The 17,841-nt window shown below is 53.0% G+C and overlaps 1 protein-coding gene across 2 annotated transcripts in view; it reads left to right on the top strand.

Annotated features, from left to right (window-relative positions):
- Nucleotides 1–17,841, top strand: part of NIBAN2 (niban apoptosis regulator 2) — a 56,816-nt gene that overhangs the window by 17,397 nt on the left and 21,578 nt on the right. For both annotated transcript variants that reach the window (XM_004375690.2, XM_023730761.1), the window contains exon 2: nt 16,630–16,760. In XM_004375690.2, coding sequence (XP_004375747.1) covers nt 16,630–16,760 — 131 coding nt within the window. The remainder of the gene's footprint in view (nt 1–16,629; nt 16,761–17,841) is intronic.

Genomic DNA, 17,841 nt, shown 5'->3' with positions numbered 1-17,841 from the left:
TCTTTTCTGTTAGGCTTGGGCCACAGTGACTGACACTAATAAGAACAGCATCTGGCATTTATTGTGCTCTTACTAGAGGTCATGCAGTATGTCAAGTGCTTCTCACACATCTTATTTAGTCCTCCAACAACTCTTTGAGATGGGTACTATTATTATTCCTATTTTATGGTTGAAGAAATTGAGGCTCAGGACACTCAAGTGTCCTTCCCCACAGTCTGTGGCAGAGCCAGATCTGTCTGGTCCCAAAGCTCGTGTTTTTACTGCTCACCTCTCTCCTGGGACAGGATCCCCTCCCCAGCCTCCATGCCAATCAACCATCCAGCTTCTACTTGCACACCTGCGGTGACGGGGAGCTCCTCCATCTCCTGGAGCCACCCATCCCCCACTGGGTATCCGAGACAGAAAGCCCTCCCTGGAGTCCTTTCCATCTTCTGTGGGTCTCTTGAGAACAGGCTCCATTTTGTTGTGGGCATGGCTATGGTTGGGTTTCCACAGCACCTCTTTTCCCAGAGAGTTATCCGGCTCCTTGGTTTGGGGGAGTCCCTGGATGGTGCAAAGTGCCAAGCACCTTGGAGGATTATTCACTGTCTAATAAATATTTGAAGGAGCACCTGGCTGGTGTAAACGTTTAACGTGCTTGGCTGTTAACCGAAAGGTTGGAGGTTGAGTCCACCCAGTAGTACCTTGGAAAAGAGGCCTAGCAATCTACTTCTGAAAAATCAGCCATTGAAAACCCTATGGAGCACAGTTCTACTCTGACACACATGGGGTAACCATGAGTCGGAATTGACTCGACGGCAACTGGTGGTGATGGTGGTTGGGTGCTTGGTTTGGAGAGAAGAACTAAGTCCTCCCTCCTTTCCTTTAGTTGCCCCTACTTGCTCCTCAGCCCTTTACAACTTCATTCATCAAGTACTAAGCAAGCCTCAAACTTAAAGGTGAAACCCTAGAGGTATTCTCAGTAGCATCTATCTGGACGTCTTAGTCAATGCGATAAGACAAGAAAAAGAAATGAGAAGTACAAATACTAAATGTTGAGCAAGCAAGACACATATGGTCCCTGCCTGTGCACAATTCAGTGCATGGTGCCTCCACAGCACTTTCCCATCTAGTCTTTCCCTTTAGCCTTATCCACCCCAGGTAACTACCTGTGGGAAATGAGGGCTCTGGAGAGACAAGGAACTTGCTGAGGGCCGCACATGAGATGTTGATGGAGCCAAACAAGGACTTGGCCCTTGATTTCCCCAGAAGGTGCCATCTCTGGTGTTGAAGAGCCAGCAGTGCAGCATCTAAGGGAGGTGGAGAGGCAGGAGCACCCATGACTACAGTGCTGTGGAACAGAGGGGTTGTGGCCTGCTGAGGTCTGGTGGTGTGTGGCTTGGGTGTTTGTGCTCAGAAGTCTTAATTGATGTTTCTCTCTCTACTTCCCCTTTCTGATTAACAACCTCTGAGTGATGAGGGGCCAGAAGATTGGATGCCAAACATGTCACCTTCCCATCCCCTGACTGACTAAGTAGCTGCTATACTGGTCCCCCTTGCTGATCCCTGTTTTGTGGCATGAATCACACCACAGAAAACCATTTTCAGCACCACTGGACACACTGTGGGACCCCTGAGTGCTTGTGAAAGACCCCACTGTCTGCCCTGACCTCTCATTTCCTGGTCACCAACACTCTGGCAAATGGAACTCCTTTCAATTTTTCAATTACTATTTTTGGCTATACAAGCCCCCATTTACTCAGGATTTATTCATTTCACTGAACCCAACTAGGTAGGTACTGCTGTTATTCTCTTTTAGAGCCGAGGAAACTGAGGTTCTTCAAAGAGGTTAAGCCACATGCTCCAAGTCTGATTGCCAGCAAGTGGTGGAGTTAGTATTTGAATTGAGATCTGATTCCAGAACCTTGATACTAGACTGTTCCTTGAAAGTGCCCTTCTCAACATGCCCTCCTCACATAAATCTCTGTGGAATGGATTAATGCTTTCTCTCACTTCTGAATCTTGCATTTCCTGTGTCTTCTGCTTGGCATACTTTCCCTCCTTAGCCCTCCTTCTTCGTCTAGCTAGCACCTCTTCGTCTCTCAGGTGCTGCCTCCTTGTGGAAGTCTTCCAAACTCTGCAGGCTGGGGTAGCTGCCCCTCCTCTGGGTTCTGTGACCTCCTGTGCTTCTCCCAGTTGGGACACTTACTCACCCCATTGTAGCTTTTCATTGACAATTCCTCTCCCTCATCAGAGATGGTATCCCCCTGAGGGCAGGGACTTGGTCTGTCTTGCTCACCCTTGAAGGCCTGGTTGCTGGATAACAGCAGTCAGATGAAGTCTCCGGGAACTTCACCTGAACATGGTTCTGCCACCAGCTGCCATTTTGGTCTTCATTGAGCTGGCTGACTGAGGACATGGATTCTGGGCTGCGTCCTGTCCTCAGTCCCTGCCTCTTGGAAGGAGTTGCCCACTGATGGGGAGGGCTGGATGGTGATACTGGCTACCAGGCTGGTCATGAAACCTCCTGAAGGAAGGGCTTGGTCAGCAAGTTCTGCCTGGGAATCTCAACGTCCAACTCTGGGCTGGGCACTGAGGGGATGGTCGGTGGTGAGTTCTAAAACAGGCCCATAACAGGTCCACACCTGTGGTGAGTACCTGCCAATGTGGGCATCCCACAGCACAGTGCCCTGTATCCCTAGTCCAGCCCCGGCCCTCTGGACTTTTGGCTGAGAGCAGAGCTGTGTTGAGGAGCACCTGGGAACCATGGCCTGGGGAGAGTTTTGACAGGTGACCAGGCCCCAGCTTACTAGGACTCAGGTTCCCATGGAGATGGTGAAGATGAAAAGAAAGGAATACGGGTGAGGGATGCTGCTGAGGAAAAGTTAACAGGAATGCGTGACTAGGTGTGAGGGGGATGGAGGTTAGTATTTATAAAATTACTGGCTGTCATAGATCAGCCACTCCCTCTGGGCCAAATAAGCACATCCAATCCTGATGACGACTCTGTGAGGTCGAAGCTATAATTAGTCCCAATGTACAGAGAAGAAAACTGAGGTTCAGCAAGGTGAAACCACTAGACTACAGAGCTGGGGTTTGTTCCCATGTCCATCTAGAGCCAAAGCCAGGGTTCTCTCTGGGGGCGGCAGGGGGAAGTGGAACAGTGAAGCAGGATGCATATGCTTGGGCAGCTTGCAGCTCTAGCGATCTCCAGGCTGGCTGTTGTTGACCCTCCCTGCTCCTCATGGCTCCCTTGGCCTCGGGTATGGCCTTGGCCATAGCAGGAGATGGTGCGGGACACTGGCCTTGGGAACCAGACCCTGAGACATGTAGCTGGGTGCTCCCTGCAGTACAAGTGGCCACCCTCTATGGCACTGCGCTGAGATCTTGGGGCTGGTCCAGGGTTGGTATGGCAGGCCTGTCCCACTACTGCCCACAGCAGTGGGGGGCCTGGGCACCCCCTCCTCACCCTCCCCAGCTTGGCTCTGTGTGTTCCCAGAGAGCAGGGATGCCTGGATCCTGGGCTCCCAGAACAAGCTGCCAACTGTAGGCTGTGGGTGTGGGGCTACTGCCAGGCAGGCAGGGCGGGCTGGGTGGGAGAGGATGAGAGGGCTTTTGTTTCCCTCTGTTTGTGTCAAGATGGGAATCGACTTCCTCCCACTGAGCGGCCTCCTCGAAGTGTAAAGGAAAGGGCAGCCCCGGGCGGGTGGGTCTTCAGTCCGCCTTTCTTTGGCATTTCTCTGGGCCTCCACCTTGGCCACCTTCCTCCTGCCTCAAAGCACACCCTTCCCCACCAGACCTGTTGTCGGCTGAGCCTTGGTTAAACATTTGCTAAATGAGAACAGTTTTAAAGCCAGCTTTGTGAGAAATCCTGGCTGACTCCTCCTGACTCTGCCACCTTGCCCCAAATCTGCCTCCGTGAAGGGAGACCCAGCTAGCCTCTGCCCGCCTTGCCAGGCCCAGGCGCTCCTGGCGACCATTTTGGTATCTGAAACAGGCTGATCTGCCATCCAGTAGTCACTCCGTCAATATTTGTTCATCGAGGACCCACCTGGACCAGGTGCTGGAGACTGCGGTGAACAAGGTTTCAGTTGGTGGGGAGCCAGGGTCGAAAAAGCCATTTAAGAGTTCCAAGGAGAATCCGGGAGCTAGGGGAACAGGGGTACCTGGTCCTGTCTAGGGGAGTCCCAAGAAGCTGATGTGGAGCCTGGGGGGAAGAGGAGGAGATGGCCAGGCAGCGAGTTTGGGCATTGGAGAGCTTCCAGGCTGGGAACCTCAAGACCAGATGCTAGTTTTCCTCCCGTGGGCACTAAAGCCCCACTGACTTCTTTCTCTACACGTTAGTCTCATGAGGGCCCTTTTCTCCCCCTTCCCCCAGCCTCAGTTTTCCCATCTACCCAATGAAGAGCTTAGATTTGATCCCAGAGGGCCCTTCCAAAGTGCAGTGGCCTCTTATTAGGGTTTGTGACTAGCCCGTTAATGAGGGCGTAATCCCGGACAAGGATTCTACGAGTGCCCAAGGTTAAGATAACAGCAGTTTACGCTTATATAGCTCGCCCGACCCTTGGGCGGCTGCTGTTAACAAGAAAAGTCAGCATCTCGGGTGGGGGGACTGACTGCACTTCTCAGGACCCCCAGCCACCATGTGATCTAGGGGGGCTATCATTATCTTCATTTTACAGATGAGGTAGTAGGCTCGGAGAGGGGCAGTCATACCCAAGGCCATTCTAAGCTCGGGTGTATGGGGGTGTGGGGTTTGCTTCTAGCCTGAGCTTTGCCCTGAACACACCGCCTCTGTGAGAAATCCTCCCTCCTCCCAAGGCAGGTGCCAGCTATTTGCTGCCCCACCTCCTCCCCTTCCCCATTCTGCTTAGCACTTACCAAGCACCTTCTACAAGTGAGGCTGATTCAGATGCGGATTCTGACCCCAAGGAGCTTCTAGTCTGGTGGGGAATGTCCAGGCAGAGTCAGCAAATCCTTCTGAGCTCCTTCTCTATTCCAGACGCAGTTCTAGACTCTATGGATAGAGCAGTGAACAAAGACAGACTTGGGTTCACGTCTCGGTTTTACTCCTACCTGTGTGATGTTGGGCAAGTCACTTAACCTCTCTGAGCCTCAGATTCCTCATCTATAAAATGGGTTTAACAGTCTGTGCCTCCAAATGTTGTGAGGGTTAAATGAAATGATGTTGAAGGTAATTGTTAACATGCACTGGGGGCTGCCTCTGTGCCTGGTACTGGGCTGAGACAGGCATTATCTCATGCTGCAGTTATTATAATTATATGCAAATGGGTAACTGCAAACACTGTGTTGGAGGAGGTGGCATTTGAGTGGGGCCTTGAAGTCTGGCTGAGATTTTGAATTGTGGAAATGAAGGGAAAGGCCATTCCAGCCAGAGGGCCCAGCCTAGGTGAAAGCTGGAGGGGGAAATACTTGATATACCAGGAAATCGCAGGGGCAGGGGAATGGGAAGGGAGGTGGGACTGAGATCCTGGTGGATCTTGGCTTCCTTTCAGTGCTTGCGGGCCCCTGTGTGCCAGGCCTCAGCGTAGGCGCTGAAGATATGGTAACAGTGGAGTCCATGGTCTCCTGGGGCCACTGGAGCCCAGCAAGTCTACGTGTGACTGTTTTCTGGGTTGTTTCTGCAGCCCTTGGGCTCTGGGGCTTAGCCAGCCTGAGTTCCAGCTCCAGCTTTGATTCACCTCCTCCACTTCACAAGCCATTTGGCTTCATAGCCTCTGCTTCCTCCATGGGGGAGACACCTGTACCCCCTCCTGGGGCTGTTGTCAGGGTGCCATTCAAACATGGTAAATCCCTCGGCAGAGTGCCTGGCCCAAGTGGTAAGCCCCACATGGTAAGTGTTGGGTGTCGCCAGCATCAGGCCTTATTAGCTATGTGACAGGTAGGTTCCTTAACTGCTGCTCTGTGACTCTGTTTCCTCATCTGTCCACTGGGGGCATGGCAGAGCCTCCCTCCCTGGGCCATTTTGAGTGGAATGTGATTTGGCATACATCCCAGGGGGCTGTCATTATTGGCCTTGGCCTGCTGCACGCTGCCCAATTTATGGGGAGAGGGCTTTCCTTTTTAATAACTGGCCCCAGGGAAGGCGTGACCCAGCAGAGGGTCCCTCCAGGGCACCTGAGGCTGGCAGGGAGGGAAGCCTCGTGGGTGGCAACCACCTTTTCAAGGAAGAAGGACAGCTTTGTGCACATTCCCTCATCCCCGGAACCCAGCCAAGGCCCCTGGGCTGGGCATAAACCTCCCGTTCTGTGGTAAGGAATCTCTAGGGTGTGTGTGTGGAGCATTATTGCTCAATAGGGGCGGTGGCCGGCATAAGGCCGTGGCCTCTGGCCCCTCTTGCTGGGCTTCCTTCCCCTTCCTCTTGTGTGCCAGGCCTTGTCCCAGGTGGTGGGTACTGCCTGGGGGAGTCAGACAAGGAAGAGGCCCTTATCCACAGTGAGATAACAAGGGTGAGGACTATGGGAGTACATGGGGCAGTCACCCAGCCGGGGGCTCCCTGGAGAGCTGAAGAATGAGCTCAGCAAAGAAGGGGGAGAAGTGTTCCAGACCAGAAGGAAAAGCAGCAGGGTCCAGACCACTCAGGGCCCTGGGGGCGTACTAAGGAGCCTAGCCTAAGGAGTTATGGAAGGTGTTTGAGCAAGAGAGGCACAGGATGAGAGTTTTGTTTCAGAAAGATCCTTCTGGCTCCTGTGTATGGGAAGGATCAGAGGTCGCCAGGAGTGGAGAGGGTAGAAGTTTGGAGGCTCTGGCAGGCATAATATGGGGATAGCCTCCTTGGGGAGTAGTAACCAGTGGTGCAGGCTGGGTAAGGTTGTACCGAGCTTGCTGGTCAGCTAGGAAGCCCATCTCGACCTGACAGCCTCATGCTAGGGAACAGGGTGTTGCAGGGGTGGGAATCCAATAGGCCTTGTTCCTCTCAGGCCCATAAGTGGGGCCCTAGGAACCTGCCGTTGCTGTGCAGGTGCTAGGAGTACACTTGCTTCAAGTGTTGACTCACGGGGGTGACCCTAGATCAATCCCTGGCTGTCTCTGGGTGCTGGTCCCCGTCTAGACAAGGACTGGCTGTGTAGGGGGCTTTGACTCTGCCGGCTGCTCGTTTGGGCTGGCTGCTGGGTGGTGGAGCTGGTCATTACTCCTCCTCCTGGCTTCCCGCCAATTACAGGTGGTGAGCAGAGCCATGTCAGCCTTTCTGACGGGGCCCCTTAGGACCAGTGCTCGGGAGCCCCAACCCCTGAGGCTGGCAGTCCGGGAGGTGGGGGAAAAAAAAAACCTGTTGCCGTCGAGTCGATTCTGACTCATAGCAACCCTACAGGACAGAGTAGAGCTCCCCCATAGAGTTTCCAAGGGGAGCTTGGTGTATTTGAACTGCTGACCTTTTGGTTAGCTCTGAGACACATTTGTCCAGACTTTGGTTTCTTGGTGTATTTTAGACTCAGACTGCTCTAGGTTTGCGTCATTTACAAGCTGTATGTTCCTGGAGAAGTCAGTGAACCTCTCTGAGCCTCAGTGTCCTCTGTAGGGTGGGGACAATGCATGTAATAGTGTGTGTAGACATGCAGCACTGTGCTGGGCACAGGGGAGATACTGAGCAACAGCCGCTGGTATTAAGTGCTAATAATGATCATAGCGGGGTCAAGTAGAAAGGCCATAGGCCCAGAGCTAACCTAGCTCTGTTGGAGATGTGCTGTGTGACCCCAGGAGAGTGTCACCACCCCTCTGGATCTAGAGCTCTCCCTGCCACCCCCGGTGGATAATGGAGATGGTAGCTCTTTGGACAACTCCACAACACAGGGAAACTGATTCCCTTCCCCACTCCCTCGGCTCTGGGTGGACGGGGTGGGTGCTTCTGCTGCCCCCACCCCCCGTCCCCACTCACCAGTGCTCAGGGAACCAGGCAGGCAGGTTCTGGGCCTGCCCAGCCCTGCAGGGTGCTGCCTGCCTGGTTTCAGTCGGCAAACCTCTTAGCCCTGAAATCGGGCCGGGCCTCGTGGATGAGGTGTGTCCCTGGAGCCTACTGGAGGGACCAGATGAGCCAAGGACACAGTCTGGCATGGTGCCCTCAGCTCAGGCCAAACCAGGGCTGTGCCTGGCATGAAGCCCCCATGGTTGACATGAGACTGAATGTGATTGGGGCTGGAGATCATCCTCTTCCTCTTGGTGCCCTACAGTCAGCGTGGAGCAGGGTTTAAGGCTCAGGCTCTAGAATCCCACAGATCTGGGCTCAGGTCCTGCTACTGCTGCTCCCCAGCTGGGGGACTTGGGCAGGGGGTCTCAGTTCTCTGGATTTCAGTCTCCCCATCTGAAGCATCCTGGTAATACCAGCACCACTTGTCCCTAGGTTGGTTTGAGGATTCGGTGTGGGAGGTTGGTCCAGGTAAAATGCTTAGCACAGGCCCCTCATGTGGGATGGGGGCCATGAGGAGGCAAGAAGAAACTCCTCAGCTTGGCATTCAGGTCTCTCCAGGGCCTACCTTTCCAGGTCCATTCTCTGAGGACCCCTACACTCCCTCCCATTCTCAGCTCAGCAAGCCCGTTCCCTCTCTAAGCCTCAGTTTCCCTATCTACACAGTGGGCCTAGCACTCCATCCCCCACCCTGGGGCCTCACCAGCTTTTGCTCAGCCCATTTATCTGAACTCTGGGCAAGCACAGGAAGTAGCATGATCCTTAACGTTGTCAGTCTGGAAAATCAGAGATTAATGTTCTTCCGGTCGCCTTGGCTGTTGTTGGTGTACCAGCATGGGGGTTACTCAGTCTCTGTTTCAAGGGTTTCTCCCTGGGTTAGAGGGACCTTGGACAAGAGGTACTTTGTAGGAGCCCCACTGATGATGTACCTCCTCTGAGCCAGGGCCAAGTGCTTTTACACTCGTTAACTCATTGATCTTCTCATAACCTGATCAGGTAGATATTGTCGTACTAGTTTGCAGAGGAGGAAATCAAGGCTCAGAGAGGGCAAGTGCCTTGTCCAAGGCCATACAGCTGGTAGGTAGCAGACCTGGGACTTGAACCCAGAGCCCATTTGTGCATGTGTGGAGATGGTGCCCTGTTAGCAGGTGGGGGTTAGGCAACACTAACACCCCCCACCCCATTCCTTCTGTCCGGCCGGAGGGGAATGTGGTTGGTTCCAGTCAGAGCTGACTCACCAGCACTCAGATGCTGAGGCCATCATCCTGGTCAGTTCCTGGGGCCAGAGCAGCACTGATTAGATCACTGCTGAGATTTTAGATCAGCTGAGCTGACAGGGATCCATCCACCCATTTTACAGGTGGGGAAATTGAGGCCCAGAGAAAATAGACAAGTAAGGATTCAGTAAATGTGAAGATTATCTGCCAGCTCTGACCAGATGGGAATAAGCAGGGGGCTGTAACCTTAGGAAAGTCACTTTGCCTCTCTGAGCTTCACTTTCCTGATCTGTAAAATGGGGATAGTAACACCTACTTTGCCTGTCCCTTGGGACTGGGTAAGGGCCTAACACAAGAATGCAAAGGCAGGGCTTTGTAAATTGTGTGGTGGAGCATGAGGGGTCATTGGAATGAAGAGGTGATACAGGGTGGGACTTTGCCCAGGCTTTGGCATGAGACAAAGTTCAAAACCTACCTCTTTCTCCTTCCAGGCTATGTGCTCTTGAGTAAGTCACTAGGTCTCCCTGAGCCTCAGTTTTCTTATCTATAAGGTGGGGATAACAATACTTGTTAGGATTAAATGAGCTATTAAAGTTCTTGGCACATTCGGTAAATCCTGGGAGCTCTGGAGGCACAGTTAGGGGGACTAGCTGGTGAGGGTCCCCTCTGGGTCTCAGAGAGTGAGCTCCAGCCATTTGGAGAGCAGAGCCTTCCTGAGATCCAGCCGGCTCGCTGAAATCCTTGACTCCTCAGGTTTTATTTTCTGGTGTGTGCGTGTGTGTGTGTTTCGCGCTGGGCCCCCATCCTGGTAAGTGGCCTCTTTAGAGCCGGATGGAGTCCAGTACCCTCATAGTACAGACTTGAGGTGGAGACGGAGGCCCAGGGATGGGCAGGGCTCCTGTGATTGCAGAGCAGAATGGTGACTGGGCACACAGTAGACACTCAGCTCTGCTCCCAGAACTCATGGCTGCCCTTTTGGGCTCACAGGAACCAGGACCCTCACAGGCCGGCCCTTTCCGTGATATCCTGGTGTTGGTGCTCAGTATGTTTTTGTGGATGGAGTGAAATGAACTTTCATGAGCCATTTAATTTTTCTCAGCCTTGATTTATATACCTATAAAGTGAGGATTTGTGTTTATTTACCTGAACTTACCTCTGAGGCCATTTGAAGAATCTGGGTGTGTTGGGGCAGAGAACAGGGAGGGTCCTGTGTCTGATTGGAGTGAACTTGTGTCCTAATTCCAGGGGAGTGTTGCTTATACGGGAGCACAGAGAGGGGCAAGGGAACCCAGCCAAGGCTAGGTGGGAGCCCTGAGTCCCTGGGTGTCTCCTGGACACACACGTCCCTGCTTCCCTCGACCTTACCTTGGCCTGGGCGGTTCCTTCCTCCAGAGGGTGTTCTCTTTGTCCAATCTTTATTGAAGACCCACCTGTCATTATAATTTTATTATTTTGTGATTCTTTTCCTGTTTCTGGAGCCCAGGTGGCGCAGTGGTTAAGAGCTACAGCTGCTAACCAAATGGTTGGCAGTTCGAATCCACCAGCTGCTCCTTGGAAACCCTATGGGGCAGTTCCACTGTGTCCTGTAGGGTCTCTATGAGTTGCAATCTACTTGACAGCAGCAGGTTTGGTTTGGGTTTTGGTCCTGTTTCTTTAAAAAACAAACAAACAAAAAAAAACTTTACTGTATTGGATTTTTAAACCATAAAAGTTATACCTGCTAATAAACATTTAAAAGTCTTTTACCGTCACTGTTATGAACTGAGCGCCATTATGATTAATAGTAACAATTATGGAGGCTCTGAGCTGAGCGCTTCATGTGCTGTCCACGTCCCGCAGAGCCTGTGAGTGGGTTCTGTTATACTCATTTTATAGATGAGGAACTCGAGGCTCTGGGAGGCAAGGCAACTTGCAGGGCTAGTGTCTGGCAGAGCTGGGGCTGCGGTCCCTGCCCTGTGCTGCCTCCCTACTAAATGGCAGTCGTCACAGGAGGCTGGGAGCCTGGGGCTGTGGGGAAAGCCCTGTCAGTCTTCCCCCATACCACCTCTTGCCACGTCCCTCCAACAGCACCTGGGGCTGTGGGGAGGGAGGATGGGTGAGATAATGCAGAAGGTGGCTGAGGCTGGCAGCACCCTCAGACCGCTCCTTTGCAGCATCTCTGTAGCTCATAGAAGTGGCCGTGTCGCTTCAAGTAATAGTTCCTACCCAGTTACCGGGCCCAGGACCCCCAAGACTGGCCCTGCCTCTGGAGATGGGGCCTCAAGCCTGTTTCCTGTCTGCCCTTTGGGGGCAGTGGTGACCTCTGACCCCTAGGAGGGGTCAGTAGGCTGGAGCTTGAGTCCCAACTGCCTTGGTCCAGCTGTGTGGCCTCAGACGGGCTTCTCACCCTCTCTGGCTCTGAGTCTGCTCTGGAGCAGTGAGCCTTGGTCTCAAAGGCCCTGTTCCCTGCTGACATCTGCCCCAAATCCATGGGGTGTAGCGTCTCCAGAGCTGTGAGAGGAAACAGGAAGAGCTGGTGTGGGCAGGTACCAAGGAGAGTGGGTGCCCGAGGCTCTCGGGACCATCCATACACACCCAGGCAGGGACTCTGCCAGGGGAATTTGTGTCGTGGAATCCTTCTGGCAGTACCAGGGAGATAGCCACTGCAGGGGTGGCAAGAAGGAAATAAGCGGGGTGCTAGGCAGTGCTTATGGGGAGGGGGCTTCCTGGGCCGTGGCCCCAGAGCTCAGCAGCAGGTGGAGCAGTGAGGCCCTGCCCTGCTGTGGGTGCCTGTCAGTGCTGCAGGGCGCGTCTGAGTCTTCTAGCAGTGTCCGGCTAGACAGGCCAAGGTGACCTTGTGGAGAGCTTCTCCCTGTCGAGCCCTTTGTCCAGGCTGGCCCTCATCCTGCCTCCCCAGGTCCTTCCAGTCTCTTAGGTTCCTCTGGGACTCACCCCTAGGCCCCCCACAGCGCCCCAACTCCTCATCCTCTGCATTCCTGTGGCACTTCCTTTGTACCAAGCATGTGGTAGTTCCTCCCAAGCTGTCTTAGGACATCTCTCAAAACTTTGCTCCAGGCTACCCCTGCCAAGAAGCCATCCCGTGGCCTGTTCCATCACAGTCTTCCCTTCCAGCTCTCCCTCTGCTGCCAAACTTATGCCAAACATACCCAGCTCCCTTATGCTGGCTGGACTCCATCCTTTCAGTCCTTAACCACTTACAGAATGCCTTTGCCCCACCCCTTGCCTGTCATTTCAGGGTCCTGGGACCCCCCAGCAGCCTTCCTCCGTCCTTAGAGGGCCCAGTGCAGAGCAGGTGCTCAGGAGCTGTTTGTCCATTGGCTAGTTCCCACCATGCACTCTTCTTGCTCAGCTTGTGCCGCCCAGTGCCTGAGCAAAGGGGAGCTGGCTGCCCTTGTGGCATTCGTTTGCAGTCCTTCCGAAAATACTAGCATCCCTCCCTATCCTCATCCATTTGGGAGAGCAAGGTTGGTTAGTGAGAGGGATCCCACACTCTCTGAACTGTTTGGTTCTGGAATTTCAGAGAGCAAAGGGCTTATCTGAAAATCAATCCAGTTCTCTAGAGTTCTTGAGTTCGGATAGCAAGGCAGGCCTGTGATTACAGTTGGGTGAAATCAGAGGCATGGCTGCTGTGGTTTGAGGGGGGGTACAGGGTGAATGGGCTGGGGCTCACCTCTCCCATTTTGGGGCTCTCCTTGTTTACTACTTCATCAACTAAGGAGCCCCCCCCCCCACAAATTTCTGCCCATACCCTCTCTGTCTGCTCTCTGCCCTGGTGACCTCTCCTCCCCCACTCCCACCTCTCCTGGATGCTGGCCCCACAGTCCCACTTGGATAACTTTTCTGCATCCCAACATGGTATATACGGAATGAATTTCATCCACCAGCAGCACTGACTGGCTCTGGGATTTGAACCTCAGCCTCATCTCCCCCTCTGGCTTCCACACTGACAGGGCGCCATCACTGCACTTGCTTAGGGTTTCCTTCTCCAACCTGCTTCCGCTCCAACCTGTAGCCCCACCTGACTCGGGCCTGGGCTCCTCCTGGCTTGGCCTTGCCCTTCTAGTCCCCCACCCTGCTACTCCCTGCCTGGTCCCGGCTGAGCTGACCCTGCAGGTTGATCTGACAGGTGACTGCGCTGAGGTCATGCAGACCTGGGTTCTAGTGCCAACACAGGATGGTATCTTCCTCCTGGGTCTGCTTCCTGAGGAGAGGGTGGCTTGTCCTGGCTAGTGAGGAATAAGGCTGGGTCTAAGGGTGTGTGCACCAGGGCAGGGTCTTGTCTCCCAGAGTCAGGGCTGAAGGGCCCTCGAGATCAGTGGGCCCAAGCCTGCATTTTAGGCTTTAGGCAGAGTCTTGCCCATCCTGCAGGCCATGCTGGTGAGCGCCCACTGGGTGCCAGGGCAGAGGAGGGACCAAATCCTGGCCAAAGCAGTGTGGCTCTGAGCTTCCTCATCCCTAAAACAGGAAAACAAGAACACTGAACACTGACTCCCTGGGGTTTTCATGAAGATCCTTTGGAGTCATGCTTGTAAAACTTGCCTGAGGACTGGCCTTAGAATCAGCTCTGACTCATGGCACCCATGTGTGTCAGAGGAGAACTGTGCTTCATAGGGTTTTCAATGGCTTATGAAGTAGGTCACCAGGTCTTTCTTCCAAAGAGCCTCTGGGTGGGCCGAAACCTCCAACCTTTTGGTTAGCAGTTGAGGAGTTAACTGTTTGCACCACCCAGCGACTCCTGGTTGGGGATTAACACTCAATAAATGGTAGCTATTCTAATGATGATTACGATGATGGTCAATATTATTGTCCTCTGCTATTCTGTTTCCTCTTTTTGGCCCAAGTCATTACCCTACCCCCACCCTGCCTTGTCACTTTTTCAAAACAATTCCCATGGTCTCTGGTTTTTGAAAAATAGACATTCAAAGCAAATACCTCATTTGTTCTCCCCTTCCTTCCCCAAATCAGAATCTGGCCTTAGAGGGATCTAGGGGCAGAGATGCCCTACAGAGTAAATGCCCCATCCCCTCACCGAGGCTGGGAGTGGGGCAGGGGCAAACATCAGAAGGTTCAGGTTCAGCCTAGACCTTGGGGATGCCCTTGCTGTGTCTGTGGGCTGTGGCAGGGCTCTCAGCCTTCCTCCCCAGGTGCTGCCTCCTGGCTGGGCCCAGGACTTCATCCCAGCTCTGCCGCCCACTAGCTGTGTGACCTTGTGCCAGAGACTTCACCTCTCTGGGTCTCATTTCCTCCTCTGTAAAGAGGAGTCCCGGGCGGTGCACATGGTTAAGTGCTTGTCTCAGTTATCCAGTGCTGCTATAACAGAAATACCATAAATGGGTGGCTTTAACAAACAAATTTATTTTCTCATAGTTTAGGAAGCTAGAAGTCTGAATCCAGGGTGCCAGCTCTAGGGGAAGGCCTCCTTTCTCTGTTGGGTCTGAGGAAGGTCCTTGTCTCTTTGAGCTTCTGCTCCTGGGCCGTCTTCATGTGGCTTGGCATGTGCCTTCCCCCATCTCTGCTCTGCTCACTTGTTCAATCTCTTTTATGTCTCAAAGGGGATTGACTCAAGATACACCCTACATTAATCCTCCCTCATTAACATAACAAAGACAACCCATTCCCAAATGGGATCATAACCATGGGCATAGAGCTTAGGATCTACAACACATATTTCAGAACAGTGCTCAGCTACTGACTGAAAGGTTGGCTGTTCCAACCTTGAAAACCCTGTGAAGCATGGTTCAACTCCGTGCACGGGTTGGAATCAACTCGATGTCAACTTTTTTTTTTTTTAAAGTGGGGATAACATCAGCCTTTACCTCACAGAGCTATTGAGAGAGTTAAATGAGATGCCATCCTAGCTGAGTGCCCTTGGTACCAGGAGACCATCCACTTTGAGGTGGGAGGTCATGCCAACACTTTCCCATTTGAGGAAGGACCAGGTCCTCAAAATCCGGAATCCAAGACTGTCAGAGATGGCAGGGCCTGTCCATCATTGAGCCCAGCCCTCTTGCTGTGCAGACGGGGGGAAACCGAGGCCCGAGAAGGGAGCTGTGTGGTAAGCCAGTACAGACCCCAGGTGAAGACTCAGGCTGCAGCTTCTCAGGACCAGAACTGAGAAGGCCCCCTCATCGTGGATCCTGTCCCTCTCTGGGCCTCAGTTTCATCATCTGTAAGTAGGGATGCTGTACGAGCACCTGGTATGTGGTGGGCTCGCTCTGGAAGCCACAGTGCTCACCTCCCTGTTCAGAAACCGCTTCAGCAGAAGAGCGAAGCAAAAGGGCAGTGAAAGCGGAAAAAGTTGACAGCTTGGTAGATGAGTTAATTTTAGAATGTTTATTTTTAATTATAGAAGGAATCATGCTTATAAAATAACTCAAACACTATAAAAGTAATTAAAGCCAAAAATGAAATCCACTCTGCAGTCTGCAGCCCCACAGCCAGGAGTCCCACTTGTAGGAGTCTGGCGTGCTGCCTTCTGGACCTTTTTCTCTAAGTGTCCAAGAGTAAGTAATTTATATACACAAACAGGAATAAGTTTTCAAATGAAGTGATATTCTCCATGTGATTCTGTAACTTGCTTTTGTTTACTTAACACAGGGTGGACACCTTCCCTTTGTTGGTACACGTAGATTCCTCTCAATCTTTTTACTGTCCTGAGGGAAGGAGCCCTGGTGGCGCAGTGACTGAGCATTTGGCTGCTAACGGAAAGGTCAGCAGTTCAAACCCACCAGCCACTCCACAGGAGTAAGATGTGGCAGTCTGCTTCCGTAAAGATTACAACCTTGGAAATCCTATGAGGCAATTCTGTTCTGTCTTATAGCTTCGCTGTAAGTCAGAATCGACTCGATGGCGACAAGCTATGGGTGAACCGTTACTTACTGAACCATCTCCTACAGATGCACATTTAGGTTGTTTCCAGTGATTGCCTCAGTGCCTACACACCTCCGTATTCTCCTTCGAGTTGTTCCATGGGGTAGATTCTTAGAGGTGAGCTGAGCATCAGCGGGTTCAGTGTGCACCCCTAAAATTGTGCATGCCGCTGCCCATCACCCTCCGAAAAGGCTGTCCCAACTTACAGTATTGCAGCTCTGGGTAAGAGGACCTGGTTTCCACATCCTCACCAGCCCTTGGTATCGTCAGCCTTTTTAATCTTGGCCATTCTGAAGGCGGAGCGTGGAATCTCAGTCTAGGTTTCAGGTATTTGATTATTAATGAGGCTGAGCATCTTTTCATTTGTCTGTTGGCTTTTCATGTTTTCTCTTTGGCAATTTCCCTGTTGGGTGGTTCACCTTTTTCCAAGGCTGTTGGTTAAGTAGCGTGGGATAATGTGTGTGCAGGAAATGCATGACTCTGGCTGGAAATGCGACGCAGATGCAAGCGAGCAGCTCGTGCAAACCGTTTTACATGCAGGAATTTCAGGCTTTGTTGGTGTGGTGCCCCCTCCCTGAGGGGAGGGTGGATGCACCTCAGTAACCATGAAGACCTCATGTGCCTGTTCTTCCTTTTCAGACAAAACCGAGAAGATCCTGACAGAGTTCCTCCATTTCTACGAGGACCAGTATGGCGTCGCTCTCTTCAACAGCATGCGCCATGAGATCGAGGCCACAGGCATGCCACAGGCCCAGCTCCTCTGGCGCAAGGTGAGAGGTGCCGAGCCAGGCTCGTGTTGTGCTGTAGTGGTCTCTAAGGACCCCGCCCAGCCCCTTCATCACTGCGGGTGACTCTCCCCCAGTTGAACCTCTTTGTCATCAGAGCTAGGGCTCTGGAGTCTGACAGCTGTGGGTTCAAGCCCAGATCCTCCTCTTATAGGCTGTGTGCCTGTGAGCAAATTACCTCACCTGAGAGAGCTTCAGTATACTCCTCTATAAAATGGGGATGAGGACACCTTCTTGAGAGGGTGGTTGTGAAGATTAAATATCTGAGAGCAGGGAAGGTGCTCAGTGAGTTTTGGCTGTTGCTGTCATCATTGTCCTGTTATTGCAGTAATAGTATATTTGCCCAGTAAATGTTTGTCCAGGGAAGGATAGGACACTGCCTGGCTATAGCCTGCGGGTCAGCATAGGCCCCAGCATGGGACTGGGGGGCAGGAATGGTGCAGAGGAGGTAAGGATGTTTTAGCAGCACAGGTGGGCTCTGATCCCCCAGCTGGAACCTGTGGTCCTGGGTCTGCGGATGTGGGGTGAAAGGCCAGCCCTTGCTCCCTGGGGTGGTGCACGGTCCTGCCACTCATCAGCCCCATGGAAGTCCTGATTAAGGGTACCACATGTCCTGGGGCTGGGGTCATTCCTTCTCAGTGACCTTCACCCTCTGCCCTCTGGGTAGCCAGGCTGGTGGCAGAGAGAAAGGTGATGAGGAGGAAGGGTACCAGCCTCACCTCCTCTGCAGGTGCCCTGGCCCTAGAGTGGCCCCTGTGCAGAGCACCCACTTCTTCTCTCTGACAGGCCAAACCGGTCCCTCTAAAAGTGGGATCCAAACCACATCATTTTGGTGGCCCTGGTGCTGGTTCTTGGGGTCATTAGTGGCTGAATATCCATGATTGGTGGGCTGCCACACTTCCCCCACCCAGTCCTGTTCATGTCCTCCCAGTTGCCCAGGTCGCCCTGTGCTCAGGCTTCAAGGTGCTGGAGGCCATTGAGGAGGGATGGAGGCTGTACCCGCACTGTGGGCTCCTAAGTGCCTCCCTCTGCTGGACACAGTACCTGCCCTCAGGGACCCCGTGGT

The sequence above is a fragment of the Trichechus manatus genome, unplaced genomic scaffold (assembly GCF_000243295.1).
Source record: "Trichechus manatus latirostris isolate Lorelei unplaced genomic scaffold, TriManLat1.0 scaffold00038, whole genome shotgun sequence".
Lineage (NCBI taxonomy): Eukaryota > Metazoa > Chordata > Mammalia > Sirenia > Trichechidae > Trichechus > Trichechus manatus.
The sequence above is the reverse complement of the archived record's forward strand: the minus strand, read 5'-3'. Positions and strand labels throughout refer to the sequence as shown.